The sequence below is a fragment of the Castanea sativa genome, chromosome 2 (assembly GCF_040712315.1).
Source record: "Castanea sativa cultivar Marrone di Chiusa Pesio chromosome 2, ASM4071231v1".
NCBI lineage: Eukaryota > Viridiplantae > Streptophyta > Magnoliopsida > Fagales > Fagaceae > Castanea > Castanea sativa.
This window is the reverse complement of record NC_134014.1, coordinates 49,411,920-49,427,755: the sequence shown is the minus strand read 5'-3', so window position 1 is coordinate 49,427,755 and position 15,836 is coordinate 49,411,920. Positions and strand designations below refer to the sequence as shown.

The window sequence follows — 15,836 nt, the reverse complement described above, 5'->3', positions numbered from 1 at the left end:
AAAGGTCAGAGCAGTGGCTCTGATACCATGTTAGAAATACTGAATTCAATAGTATTGTATTTCACTTCAAAAGAATATACATAAGTGCCTTTATATAAGAACCTTACGAGCGAGACAAGGAATACGGCTTGAAGACAAGTTAGCCGCTATACAAAGAAGAAAGCGCTAAACAAGTAAACTAGTTGGGCCTAAAACCCACAACACTATATATGTTAACAGAGAACAAAAAATTTATTAGTTGAACTAAATAATTAAAACCTACCTATATTTAAAATTTTAATATTTCATATTTTCTTTAAATAGTAAAATAATAATATATTATTTCGTGTACAAGCATGATCAGAACAAACACCTAAAACTAAAATATATAGTTACATACTTGCATATATTTAAATACAATCATGATAAATAATTAAAAATCTGTTAATCGTAACAATAATGATAACATTTCATATTTTAAAAAATAAAACAAAATAAAAAAATATGTTATTAAATGTTTCAGTGCATCCTAAGAATTTCACTAGGATATATCAAGGGGAGCCCGTGGTCAATACGAGGCAGTACTTTTTTAAAATTTCTTTGATATGAAGAATGACCCATGCGTGTTTTGTAAATTTGACTATCTTTATATGCAGTACTATATAATATGAATACAACTTTTTTGTATCAATTTTGTGTGTACTACTTTATATTATATTAATCATAACTTATTATATATTGATTTTACTTTTCTTATCAAATAATTAAAGTTTAAAATAGAAAAAAAAAATTAATACATTTGGTGAAAGTGGTATAAACAAGTGGTACAAAAAATGTATATTTGAAAGATAAGAACGGCCTCATTGAAACTTTCCCGCATCATATTTTTCAACCACAATGAAGAGTGAAAAGCACCTACACCAACAAAAGCACACACCACTGTACATATAAATCATATTAAGCACCCAATTTTCATGATCACCCCACCAATACACAAATATCTTTTCTCCTCTCTCTCTCTCTCTCTCTCTCTCTCTCTCAATGGGACACACAACAAAGATGAGAGATATCATAGGCCTAATCAAAGATAAGGCTTCCCAAAGCAAAGCAACCCTACTCTCAAAACCCAGCAACCTCTCTCTACAACTAGCTCTCCTACGCGCCACCAACCACGACCCTTTCAACCCTCCTAATGATAAAGACATCGCCACCATCCTCTCCTATGGTCACAGCTCACGCGCCACCGCTTCCACCGCAATAGAAGCCATCATGGACCGGTTACAGAGCACCGGTAACTCCTCCGTGGCCCTCAAGTGCCTCATCACCGTCCATCACATCGTCAAGTACGGTAGCTTCATCCTCCAAGATCAGCTTTCCGTGTACCCTTCTAATGGTGGAAGAAACTACCTCAAACTCTCCAACTTTCGAGACAATTCCAGCTCCATATCCTGGGAGCTCTCTTCATGGGTCAGATGGTACGCAAAATATGTAGAAACTCTCTTGTTTGTTTCTAGGGTTTTGGGTTTCTTTCTTGCTTCTTCTTCGAACACCATAGAGAAAGATAATCAGGAAGAAAAAATTTCATCGTTTATGAACAAGGATTTGCTTAAAGAGATTGTTGCTTTGGTGGGTTTGATGGAAGAGATTTGTAAAAGACCAGATTGTTTACATGTGGAAGGTACCATTAAATTGGTAAATAAGGTTATGGGTTTTGTTGGTGAGGATTATCTATCAGCAATAAACGAGGTTACGGTACGAGTCAGCGAGTTTAAAGAGAGGCTGAGTGGTCTGAGTTTTGGTGACTCGGTCGAGCTGGTTTGCGCTCTGAAAAGGTTAGAGGATTGTAAAGAGAGACTGTTGGTGTTGTCAACTGGAAAAAAGTCATTGATGGAGAGCTTTTGGGGTTTGGTAAGCGAGGTTAAGGATCGAGTTGGGGCAGACATGGTGTCCAAAGATGAGGGTAAGCTGGTCAATTGGGTGAGAAGAGAGAAGGTGAGCGAGTCAGCTCGGTTTGGTGAACGTGTTCTGATTTCGGGGGACTCAGTCGGATTTCCTTCAAGAAGGCCCAGACAGGGTTCATTTTCTTATTCTAGAGAGCTGATGGAATCGTATTCTTTGATATAAGCATGACTAATATAAAATGTCATGTTTTTCTTTTTTGACTTTTGTGCCTGCTTTTTTAGCATGATTGTAAATTTTGTTTTTTTTTTTTGGCCATATGAAATTCTTGATTTGTGTGGAAATGCTCAGATCACACATACTGTAGAAAAACTATTGGTAGAATGAAAAATATGAAATAGAAACGTTGCTCATATAGTGTATTTGTAAATGGTTATACCAATTGATTTGATTAATTTTGCTTTTTTTTTTTTTTGGTAAGATAAAAAATGCTTAGGAAGGGAGAGGGTAAAAATCCCTACACTCTGATAGTAATACAAAGAGAAATGAGCACCAATATGTTCACTAGTGGTGATTAAGAGGACTCGAAACTAAGATTTAAGTCTTGAGTTTGAAGATCTAGCCGTTAGATCATGTATTAATTTTACTGGTTCAAATCTTAGAACATTCATCACATATATTTACTATAAATTTTAGAACATTCATCACACATTTTTACCATAAATTTTGATAAGAAAATATAGTTTGCGTATGCTAACTACCAACCCATCACTTGTCCACACTTCAAAATACAATCACCCGTACAACTTTTTTCCTTGTGGGGAGATCTTTTCTCTAATCTTCTTTCTAAAATATCCTGTAACTGTAGGGTTACCTTTTTTGGCATGCTAAAATTTACATATTTTTGATGGTTTGATTAAAATAAAGATTGCTTTGAGCAAACATAAAAAAAAATAAAGGTGCCTGCGTATGATGATAATATTATTCTTAATATTATGCGGCCCCTGCCTAGTTTTATATAATATGGTTTGTTAGAGAGACAGCGGGGAAAGAGTCAGGTTCACTTTCTTAGTCAGTGAGTTCTCTCTCCCTATTGGCCAACTTCGTCGGGCAATTTATGAATCAATAAATCCTGGGGACCTAGTGGGCAGTCGCCAACAGAGTTATCTTATTTTGAATGTACGTACAGCCGCGACGGCATCCAAGTGGCTGAAAGGTTTTTATTTTTAAATCTTGAATTTAATAGGTGTTTGTTAGGATAATGAGTCCGTTTGGATAGAACTTATTTTGTTGAAATTGAAAATTGAAAACTGAAAATATTGTAGCAAAATAATTTTTAAATGTGTGAATAGTACTGTGAGACCAATTTTTAATGAAAAAGTTGCTGAAAAGTGAAATTTGTGGGACCTATGAACAGTGCATTATGCACTGTTCATGGCTGAATAGTGCATTATGCACTGTTCATGGCTGAATAGTCAAATCTTACAGCTGGGTTAAAAAAAAAAAGAAAAAAGAAGCAAAACGCGGACGTGGGACGCAGACGTGGGATCCAAACGCCCTCAATATCGCAATTTTTAGCAGTTTATTTGTGTAGCATTTATAAAATATTTAGTTTTTGATAATTTTTATATTAATTTGAGAACAGATTATTTGGTTAAAATTGAAAATTTTATACTTAAAATATAGTAGATAAAATTAAAAAGTAGTTGAAATAGTACAATAGGATTTATAAATAGTATATAAAAATACAACGAAACTTAGAGATAGTAGCATAAATAAATAAAATAGTAATAAAAATAAGTTAAATAATTAAAAAAAAAATTGCATTTTTTAACTTTTTTCAAACACAACCTAAATTTGTGACAATGGCTAAGACAAAGATCAAGTAAAAAGAAGAAGCTTTTTACCTTTTCCCAAATGCTCTCTTTGGTAACTTTACTCTGTAGGTGACACAGAGTTTCATTCAGGCCGGATTGAGTATAGGTCATGTCAAATTTGCTTAAAGGCCAATCTGTCACTCAATCCATCCCTGTCTAGTGGGGAGGAGGAAAAAGAAGAACACTATCAGTGGCTGAGAAACAATCACTCAACCATTTGAGATCCATAAGTGGCAACTGAGTGTTGTTGGAATTATATTTAAAAAGTAATAATTCAAGAGAAACACATATAATATATCTATCAATTAACATGATATGATATCATGTGTGTATGTAATAAAATTCAATAATAAGATGTGAGAAATATACATACTAGATTATATTATTTAAGGACCTCGCAAGCAATCAGAATGCTCTCTCCAGCTGGTCAGAATTAACAAGAACTTTATTTTCTTTTTTTACACCCCTTGCAAGTGTGGCCTTGACAATATTTATAATATTAAAAAAGGACGTGATTAGCCATAAAATCCTTCTTATTGTAATAACACTTCATGTAATAGCTATGTTACATTTGTTAATAAACAACTTTATTAATTAGATTCATTAATGAAGAAGTTCATTAATGTGTTATTACTTTTGTAACTACATGCTAATACATGGATTCATCTATCGTTCATATCCAAAACTACTATAATGACAATGCCTTTAATAGGAGTTCAAATTACTGGTAATAAGGCTGTCTAGATTCATCTGCACACCTGACCCACCTGAAGAACGGACCGTATTTGACCCGAAACCGGCTGACCCGACTACTCCAGCGGGTCGCCATCAGGTCTTTACCAGCAGAAACTGATTCCGGCAGGTCGGGTTTCGGTTTTCCGATCCCCTAAAACCTGAAAAACCCGAACCGACCGAAAGATTTCCAGATTCTAGCGAAAAATTCCAGATCCAGACAAAAATTTCCAGATTTCGGCCAAAATTTTCTAGAATCTGGCGAAAAAAACCTAGAATCCAGTGACTGTTTTCAAGATTTCGGTGCTATTTCCCCTTACATCCAGCGAGATTTTGACCGGATTTGGCAAAATCTCATCGAATCTGGTGAGATTTTCGCCAGATCCCGTCAAAATCTCGCCGGATCTGAGGGAAATAGCGTCGGAATCTAGAAAACAGTCATCGGATTCTAGGTTTTTTCGTCGGATCTGTGTTTTTTCCATTGTTTTCTTGTTGTCTTGAATCCGACTGACTCACCTGCCACCCATTGATGGTCTCAACCGCCTGACCCGATTACTTCGGCGGGTGCCTTTTTTTCCCACCCGATTCTGGCGAGTCGGTTCCGGGTTGGGCACAAACCCAACCCGGACCAACCCGTGGACAGCCCTAACTGGTAATGACACGATAGATTTATTAAAGCCGACACGATAGATTTATTAAAGCCAACACTCAACGTGCATGAATCTCATTATGGAAGGACTTCCGAGATTATTATGCATTAACTATCGAAAGACTAGCCCTTGTTGTCTTCCATAATTTGAGCAATTTTAACTTGCACATCCTTTCCATCATGATCCAATAATGTACCTATCAGAATAGGTTACATCATGATGGATATGGTCAAGTCAAGGACTACAATGAATGCATTCATAATCTTAGTCTACTAAACTTAGTAGACCTATTTCAATATATCAATATCTTACATCATAAAAGTATTGCATAATTTCACAAGAGACTGAATATTTATTTGTTAATAATAAAGGCATCATAAATATTATGTTAAGCCACATTATTCTAACAAGTGTCAAAACCAACTTAATTAGCTCTGGCTACGGCTAAGATTGGCTTAAATGAGTGATAAAGGCGATAACATTTGCATAATTCACACATGAATAAACTTATTATAAACACAACAAAGCAACAAATTCAACAATTGACACAAACACCTAAACATAAGTGTTTATGGAGAGAAAAACCCAAACCAGCGAAAAAACTGTTCAGGGCCTATAACACCAACCAATTCACTAATTAGAATAGTTGCAATACATTACATTATAAACCCTCAAAGCTATGTAAATGAAAATGTATTCGAGCTCCTAGCTCTTGTTTGCAACTGATTGTACCAATTCTTTCTTCTTATTAACTATTGGTACTGCAAGTTGAGCGGCCAATCACAAGAATAGATATCCTTAGCCACTTAAACCTTTTAAAAAATTTGGGATTGCTCTTGTTAAATTACCGATTTTTTCAAAAGTTTAAGTTATTGGGATATAGTAAATTTAATTATTTAACTAATACTCATAACACTTCTCCTAAGTAGGCTTAAACTCCATTTTAATAAGTGAGACCCAATACATGAGATTTTAACCAATAATTCCTATTTTGATTGGGAAAACCGTATACCTTAACCTAGTCGGAATGTTATCTTTGACTGATAATCAATGACCAAAATACATATAATTGATAATACAACTCCATTATTCCTATTGGTTGCAGTGCTTCTTTTTTTTTTTTTTTAATTTCTTCCCAAGGCTTCCCACTTCTCTGCACACATGTATACCTTCTCAACCTGCATGTTCCACCCTCAAATGATCAAGATAGGAAATTTTGAGCGCGTATCTGTGAGAAAGCATACATAGTATATATTTATCCAAAAAGAGAGCATAAATAACCCAGCAAGGGCTCAAGGGCTAGCTGTTACCTCCTTCTTCCAGTTGCAACGGTAGACAATCACAGCCAATATGAGAGTTTGGACCCCGGCTCCACCAAATATCATTCCAGCCCATATACCCTATTGTGTTTATTATTATATGCAGCGTCAGAACAAGTTAACCATAGATCCCATACTAAGTATTCATGTATCAGATCAAAGAGACAGCACGTACCTTAACTCCTTGGTGGAATCTCCATCCAAAGAGATATCCAAGTGGGAGGCCTATCAAGTAATAGCAACCCAGATTTATGTAAGCCACATATGATTGCCATCCTGACCCCACAGCCACTCCTACAAGAAAATGTAGCCTTCGTGTTCTTAAATGTGAAATGCCAACCAAATTAGTGGAAGACTAATTATTTATTAGAATCCATATATTGACCAAGAAAGCGAGAAAAAAAAAAAGTGTACCAGAGAGAACTGGCTGAACGCTATTAAGGAGTATGGTGAATGCTAAGAGGACTTTGAGCTTGTCCACCACTTCCAGGACGGGTTCGCTAGAGGTGAATAAGAGATCAATTTTGTCGTTGAAAATCATTATCAGTAACCAAAATACGAAGCCGATCACAGTAGATGTTATTACTGACACCATTGTAGCAAACTTTGCTCCTTCTCCATTCCCTGCTCCAAGTTCATTTGCTACCCTCACTCTGGGTTATTCACAAGCATCACCAAAAGTAAATAATTTTTTTTTAATAATGCATGATTTCCTATAAGGGATAAATAAGAATAATACATGATTGCCCAAAAGGGGAGAAATAAGAAAGAAAGAAACAATAATGCATGATTGCCCAAAAGGAAATGCATGCATGGTTGCTTCCCATAGATAGTATTCCTTTCGTCAGTAAATAATTGTTTGCTTGAAAATGCACAATCAATAAGCTCTCACTTACCCAACATTTAAACTTTCCAATTACATTAGAAAAAAAAATTTCAATTATATATATATATATATATGTGATTGGGCCAAGGTTAGATCGGATCGAGTTTTCTATCCTCACTTCGTTTCCACTTTAGGGTGGGGAAAATTGGCATATGATAAAATAAGGAACAAAATCTTCCATTTCACACAGTTAAGATTTTATATTTTGAATCTAAAAGTACGTGTATATGTTGCCACATCATTTAAAAGTTTAAAATAAGGTGGTAATCGGTACATTTTTAAATTTGTAAACTTAATTTAATTTTAATCTAAACTATGAAAATAATAAAACTATATCATATGGAGATCAAAATGATCCTTTTCCAGGTCAGGGATAAGACAAGTCATAGGTATTTTTTATCAATCTTAACGAGATAGCTTTAGCATGAACGAGGTACGTAGAAATAAAAATAAAGTAGATGGACTATCATAAGAGATCTATGAGATAGAGAAAGCAAATGTTTTTGATAATAGAATATGTATAAGAAAATAAAGTTTATATGTAATTAATTTCAATATATAGTAAAAGAAAAAAAAAAAAAAATGTAAGTATGCTTTCGGGGTAGGGAGAACAAAATTCGTCCCCATCCCAGGACCTCTTCAAGTCAAGAAAAAACCAGCATGGGATAGGGCGGATCAAGTGAGAAAGGGAATTTTTTCCATTCCTAAATAAAATGGACATAGACAACAAATTAACCCAAAATGCTTATGAGATCTATTAAATTTTGGTTTCAAAATTTGTAGCCAACGTCTTGGGGTTATCACAGGGAATTCTTCCATGTAATTACCTGGTGTGTGTAGAATAGGAGAACTACACTCATCTACGCAAGAGAATAATCAAGTGCTCAAATAGCTTTAGACGCCCACATTTAGGAGGAAAAATAAACAAATTAAACTTACTTTATAATCGTCATATATGTAACAATTATAAAACGAAAGGAAGGTAGATAATTTAGAAAAGAATTCAATCCCAGGCGCTTAGTTATTAAGGAGGGACTATTATTGCGAGATATAAGTCAGTAGCGTAATAATACACAGGTATGCCTGATAGTTCTATGGCACTTATTTATTTATATTTATTTTTAATTGATGTCACTAATATAGTGGTATAGCCCTTAGAGCATTTGTATTTGCTCATGTAAAATTTTCGGCCTATTTTAGCATAAGAATTTACTTTCTCTATTTTAAATACGCATATTTCAAAATACCTCACATTAGAGTATCTATCTTATGCTACAATTCATGAAAATATTAGATTTTTATCATAAAAGCACTAATGCAAGTGCTCTTAGAGCATTCACATTAGGTGTTCCAAATGCCAAATTTTTGGCATTTGGTACACCAAACACTAAATTCTATGCTTCATGAGATGTTTTAAATCTCAAAATTTTTTGAGACATGCTACAATGCTGTTCCATTAATGGAACTGCACTGTAGCATGTTGCAAAAATTTTTTTATTCACTCTGGAGGGCCTGTGTCATTCTCATGCATGTTGAACAAAATTTTGGATTTAAAGAAATTAAATGATTTTTTATTGGATATTTATATTAATTTAATGTGTTGAAATTTTAAAATAGAACATGTGATGTGGAACATATTAAAATATAGTGTGATAAAATAGACAGAGGAAGATTTTGTGTGTTAAAATGACATTTAAGATAGCATAGCTAATACTAGTGCTCTAAGATTTTGACTTTTGTTGAGTCTCTGCTTAATGAATTTCGGCCACTCAAAATCACACTGTGGGTCATACCATGATACCAACATCCAAAAGCCCAACCACAAAAGAGCTACAAACCCATATCTCACCGCTACTGTCTTCAAAGCTTGGGCTAAAATTCCCTTTTAGATCAACCCCTCGTAGCCCAATTAGAGAGTTGTCGAGATAATTAGGTTGTTACTAGTACTACTATTACGTATTAACCGAATAATTAAGTTGTTAAAAATATGTAGGAAAAATTACACTAAATCCTAGTTTAAGGGTGTAAAAAAAAATTAAACTAATAAAAAAAAAGGTGTAAGAAATTAAATCAAATAATTTTAAAGTAGTGTTGCAATTTATGATTAAACCTTACATAAAGAACCGAACATTTCACATTATTGATTAAACCTTCAACTCAAGTTACTCAACTCAGTTGGGACCACCATGTGATTCAATTTATGTGAAAAAAATGGTGGGTTTTTTCCCCGTATCCTTAAACTTTTTTGTCAATTAATAACGTGAAGTATTTTTTTTCCCTCTTTTTTTACAAATATATATATATATATATATATATATATATATATATATATATAAGTACTGTTTTTTTTTTCACTGTTAGCTCTTGCTAGATTTGAGGTTGATAAAATAGGGCACTAGTTGCTAAGATTTCACCTATCCCACCTAACCCCACTTTTTCAACCAAAAAAAAAATCATGTATCTAATATATGTATTTATAGGATGGGCCTCACTAATGTAGAGTCTATCTCAATATGAGAAAATAGATACATATATCAAATATATATAATACCACCTCTCTCTTCATCTCGTCTACCCGAAAACATGTAATTGGTTTCCTTGTTCTTCTCTCTATGTTTTAAACTTTTTACTTATAGCACTATCCTCGTCTTTCTCTCTTTGTGTTGCAAATATGTGAAGATTGAAGAATTCATGAGTAATCTACCTTAGGTTCAAAGAATTATTAAAGTTTGTTTATCCTCTCTCTCTCTCTGTTCACTGTTGTGGATTTTTTTTTTTTTAATTATACTTGATATCGTGAGGTAGAATAGAATTAGTGAAACTCAAAACTTCGTTGTATGAAGTAGGAAAAAAGGCCTGTTAGATTCAAAAATGGAAAAAAGAGGTTGTAACTCATTCCAAGTGAAATTTGCATTTTGACCAAAATTGTCAAAATGCCTAAAATAGACCAAAATTTGATTCTAGGTGGAATAAAGGGTATTACCACTCCAATTTACATACTGAGACAGAACAAAATTTATAACATTGGTTTTTATTAAAAATTAGTTGAACAATAGATTATCGAATTTTTTTAATTTTAATTTTTTTTTTCTTTTAAAACTACATGATTGAGTTTATATTCTTTGTTACACTATTGAGATATATAATTAAATATATATATCTATATATGGATCCGATTAGCGAATGCAATATAGATTATTTGTAAATGAACCATTTTAGAGAAGTTTTAATATCCACTCTCATAAAAAAATATGTATAAAATTTTTTTTTTTTCTGGAAAATCATTTTTTTAATTATTAAAATATTTTCTAAACTAGTTCCTTTAGATTCTGTTTAACTTCCTTTTATATCTATATTTATTTATTTATTTTACGCGAGTGGATACGAATGCAGATTCCGAGATGATTAAAAAGTTGATGAGGCCGTTGGCCAACCAAAATCATGCACTCTCATAATAATAATGCGAAACTGGAAGTGCTAAAAAAAGTTAAAGTCAATAAAGATAATTGGAAATAAAAATTACCCAGCTCCAGCGAAGAAAGAGAGTGGAATCATCATCTGCCAGCTACTAGTGGACATGCTGCCAATTGAGAGAAAATAAAAAGAAGTCATAGATAAAAAGTTGGGATGGTTTAACATGCTTGTAAAGGGTCAAATTTAGGTCTAGTGTTCAGTAATACTGAACTCGTTGAGATAATGACATGTATTCACTTTTAAACACGTGTCATCATTTAGACTTAAACCAAGTCCGCATGTGAATACTTCCACAAAAGTTTGAGCCGAATTCAGTACAAAAGAATTTCTTTTTATTATTGGGAAATTATATAGCAAACAATCTAGTCGATACTTTCCATGTTGGCCACCAACAGTTCACAAAAGAGCAATGATTCTATAATATGATATTGGCTAGCACACTTCTAAAATCATTGTTTTGCTAAAATTTGTGGTTTGCTTTTATTTATTATAAAATTATTATGAAAGTATTATGAATGACAAATGTATGCATTTTTAGTGTGCATCATGTACATGTTCACTATGCCCAATAATGGTATCAAATGCAATATGTAGTTGCAGACCAGATGGATAAAGCATTTAAGTGTGCATCATGTACATGTTTACTATGCCCAATAATGGTATCAAATGCAATATATAGTTGCAGACCAGATGGATAAAGCATCCAGATCAATCTCTGCATTATTAAGGCCTCCAGTGATCAATATCAATATTCTGTAGTACCAGTTCTCCAAGCTGTTAAAGAAAAAGAGAAAGGAGAAGAAGAAGGGAAATTCATTAATAATAATAATTCATGATCAATTAATTGAAAGGCTGTTAGGTTATTAAAGGAGCTAGCAATGTAAGTTAGTAGGAGGAAAGGAATATATGTATTGGTGAGGAAGAGAGTATACCAAATCATGACCCCAGAAGCAGCAGAGAGCTTAGTGAACTCCCAGAGACCTGAAAATGCTTCAATTGAGAAACCATTCCAAGTCAAAGGGCACCCACCAAATAGTGCGTAAAACAACAACCCCAACCCTAAGAGCCACCAAGAAAAACTCAAAGTCGCAGCAGTACCAATCACTCCAAGTTTGAACACATACACAAACAACCAACTTATAATCACATGCACCACAAGCACCACCAAAGACACCCATGCAATAACACCAGTCTTAAGCTGGCATTGCAAGAATCTCTGCAAGGGAAAAAGAAACCCCAAGCAAAAGTGAAGTGGCATAACCCACATGGCCACTACCCCAGTTAAATCAGCAACATTTGAAGGTTGTCCCATGAACTTCAAGATTGGAGAGGTGTATAGGAACAAAGGCAGTATTAGAACGCAGCAAAGAAACAAAATAATCCATGAACGTTGCAAGTATACACCTAACATGTAATGCTTTTTGGCTCCAAAAGCTTGACCACATAGAGTTTCTAGTGCACTTGCCATTCCCAACTGAAATAAAATAAATATGAAAATAAATACAGAATATAAAAATTAAAAAGAGAGAGAGAGAGAGAGAGAGAGAGAAATCTTGAGAGAGATTTCATAACACAAAAAGATAGGTTAGAGGGAGAAAAGATGAACTACCAAAAGACCAAAGTCGAAGCCAATGATGACATTATAAGCAAGTGACATAGCAGCTAGCTCAAGATCACCCAAATGGCCAGCAAAGATTTGGGTGATTAGTATCATGGAGAAGTTGGTGGCACGGAAGAAGATTGCAGGGCCAACTATGTGCCATAGTTTCTTGGATTCAAACCAAACCCTCTGCACAAGGTCATGACAATCATGACCATCTTCGTTGTTATTTGATTGATTGGTTGAACATAGATCATCTAGTAAGGGAACCTTTGATTCCTCAATAGCACTGCTATTTGGCATTCTAACTTTTTTATTCGGGACTCTTTTGTGATATGTGATTTGAGAGAGCCAAAAAGATAGAAGTACAGAACCACTTGTTTTGTTGAGGAGATATCACATGAAAAGATTATTTATACTGTAAATTTTAGAATAAATAAAACTGAAGTACAATTAAATGCTTTATATATAATTGTACTTTCGCTAATTAGTGAACGGTGGCATTGTTTGGATATTGATTATATTATTAAATACCATAATTTATGTTACAACTATCAATATTATATTTGGTAAATTATGATGGAATGTTTGTCATTTTCACATGATACCATTATTTTTACGACTTATAATCTGCCACTGGAATTATTATGGCAAAATTATGATAGTATTTGTGTTTCTAGAATTTTTGCTATTAAACACACCGACAATACGATAAAGACAATCAAATCCCACCTCCCCTATGCCCTATACCATATTTGCTCTATAATAAGTCACTTATCTTTTGAAGTTACGTGGTTATAAGGAAAAGGACCTATCTCTATTTGAATTCATTGATGACAAATGCTTGGCATCTTATCGAATGTTACGACAAATGATTATAATTAACATGATTGTTTAGCTATGAAAGCACATGCTTGTATTATGATACAAAGATTTAGACATCTGAATCGGCGTTCATGTGAGTGCCTAGGACTAGGAGTACTAATAATATTATTTTATTTGTGATGTTCCATATTTGTGGTTTGAAGTTTCAAACCATATATATATATATATATATATATATATAGAGAGAGAGAGAGAGAGAGAGAGAGAGAGGCAAGTAGAGCGCAAAACTTATATGAGAAACTTTACTAATCCAATGCAAACAATTTAGACCCCAAACTTTACCTGATTTTACAAATTAGTCAATTTTAAACTAAGTAATGGAATTAAGCCCAATTGTTTAAGTGACTAGCCAATAGACATAAGCATGCATGTATAAACATAAAATCAATCACAACCACATAGAATCAACCACCCACAAGAACACTAATAAAGCACAGGTTCGTCAGTTGTATTGAGTTCATCCAGATGGAACTGAATGGTTGCTGGCGTCATGGAGGAAACAATCAACTCCCTGAAAATGGACACCAGTGTGGTGCCTGCCACAACGCCTCCGATGTCAAAATTAGTCTATTGAGGGTTAAAACAATATTCAAGAAATACAATGAGTAAGTGCGTTTTCTATCATTCATACCTCCCCTGGTGCTTGTAAGGACCGTATATATATATATATATATATATATATATATATATATATATATATATATATATATATATTCTCTTGGCTTCTAATCGTTGGAGCAATGATTGCAGCTATAATGCTCATATGGGTAACACCTTGTGTCCTTTTAATGTGGTCTTTAATGGGTGTCCAACGGTCTGCATAGTTGTTTATGTAACCGTCCGAGATGTTATCCCCTTATTAAATGGCTGGGTGTCTTCGTCATTAATGCGGGTGCCCGGTTGGCTCGTCGCAAGAGATGACTTCGTCATTAACTTAATGTCGTCTATGTGAGCTGGAGGCGTCAGTCCCATCAAACACTAAACTCCATGTTTTGACCTCTGGGGATCTGCGCGAATTCCACTTTGTCAAACTCCCGGGCTAGATGTTTCGTCAGCTTGAGGTATCTTTGCATTCTTTCCTCCTTTGCTTCATATTCTTCTTTGATCTACCCTATCACTAACTTCGAGTCGTTCTGCATAAGCAGGTTCTTAACCCCGAGTGCCTTCCCGAGTTTCAGCCCCGTCAGTATTCCTTCGTACTCGGCCTCGTTATTGGTAGTTGAAAATTTCAGTCGAACTCCGTATTTGAGTGTTTCTCCGTCAGGGGCCTTTATGATGACTCCTACTCCTCCCCTTTTTTGAGCTGAAGAACCATCAGTCTGGATCGTCCAGCGTTCTGTGTCGTCGTCGGGGTTGTCATCTTTGGGGAGGGTGAATTCAGCAATGAAGTCTGTTAGGGCTTGTGCTTTGATGGCTATTCTGGGGTGGTATTCGATGTCAAACTGGCTGAGCTCAATTGCCCACTGAACCATTCTTTCGGTTGCTTCAGGTTTGTTCATTGACTTCTTGATGGGTTGGTCCGTCATCACCAGGATTGGGTTTGCTTTGAAATATGGCCGCAGCTTGTGCGAAGCTACCACGAGGGTGAACACAATTTTTTCAATCCTGGGATATCTGGCTTCTGCTCCTTGGAGAGCCTGGCTGACATAATAAACTGGGAGTTGTTTCTTGTTTTCTTCTTGAATCAAAGCTGCACTCACGGCTGCGACCGACGTTGACAGATATATAGATACAAATTGTCCCCCTCCTTAGAGGGACTTAGGAGGGGGGACTGCTCAAGTAACGTTTGAGTTTTTGAAACGCTGCTTCGCATTCTTCAGTCCAGGCGAATGCTTGCTTCAATGTCTTGAAGAAGGGCAGGCACCTGTCCGTTGCTTTAGAAACAAACCTATTGAGAGCCACAATCCTTCCTATGAGCTTTTGGACTTCTTTGACAGTCTTGGGTGATGCCATGTTAAGTATGGCCTGAACTTTCTCTGGGTTGGCCTCTATCCCTCTTTGAGACACCATGAACCCTAAGAATTTTCCTGAGGCTACACCGAAAACACACTTGCTAGGGTTCAACTTCATCTGGTACTCTCTAAGGGTGGCAAAAGTCTCCTTAAGGTCGCCAAGATGGCCAAGCTCTTCTCTGCTTTTGACGAGCATATCGTCTACGTACACCTCCATATTCCTGCCAATCTGCTTATTGAACACCTTGTTTACTAGCCTCTGGTAAGTTGCCCTTGCATTCTTCAGTCCAAAGGGCATCACCCTATAGCAATAGAGCCCTTGACTAGTGATGAAAGCAATTTTTTCTTGGTCGTCCTTTGCCATTTTTACCTGGTTGTATCCTGAGAAAGCATCCATGAATGTCAGCAACTTATGCATGGCCGTTGAATCTACCAGTTGATCTATTCTTGGTAGTGGGAAGTTATCTTTCGAGCAAGTTTTGTTTAGGTCCGTGAAGTCTACACACATTCTCCATTTTTCGTTCACTTTCTTCACTAGTACGACGTTGGCGAGCCAGTCAGGATAGTAAACTTCCCGGATAAA

General features: G+C 35.1%; 2 protein-coding genes across 2 annotated transcripts; one reads left to right on the top strand and one right to left on the bottom strand.

Moving 5' to 3' along the window:
* The first annotated feature begins 808 nt into the window (after positions 1-808).
* On the top strand, positions 809-2,291 carry LOC142623260 (putative clathrin assembly protein At4g40080). Its single transcript, XM_075796650.1, has one exon. It carries the CDS (start codon positions 1,021-1,023, stop codon positions 2,101-2,103), a length of 1,083 nt encoding a protein of 360 aa, XP_075652765.1. The 5' UTR covers positions 809-1,020; the 3' UTR covers positions 2,104-2,291.
* Positions 2,292-6,261: 3,970 nt separating this feature from the next.
* Positions 6,262-12,762, bottom strand: LOC142625464 (protein DETOXIFICATION 27-like). Its single transcript, XM_075799116.1, has 8 exons — positions 12,426-12,762; positions 11,749-12,290; positions 11,504-11,590; positions 10,866-10,922; positions 6,871-7,109; positions 6,632-6,750; positions 6,448-6,537; positions 6,262-6,315 (listed from the first exon to the last, which is right to left on the bottom strand). Exons 1-8 carry the CDS (start codon positions 12,717-12,719, stop codon positions 6,262-6,264), a joined length of 1,482 nt encoding a protein of 493 aa, XP_075655231.1. The 5' UTR covers positions 12,720-12,762.
* Positions 12,763-15,836: the final 3,074 nt, after the last annotated feature.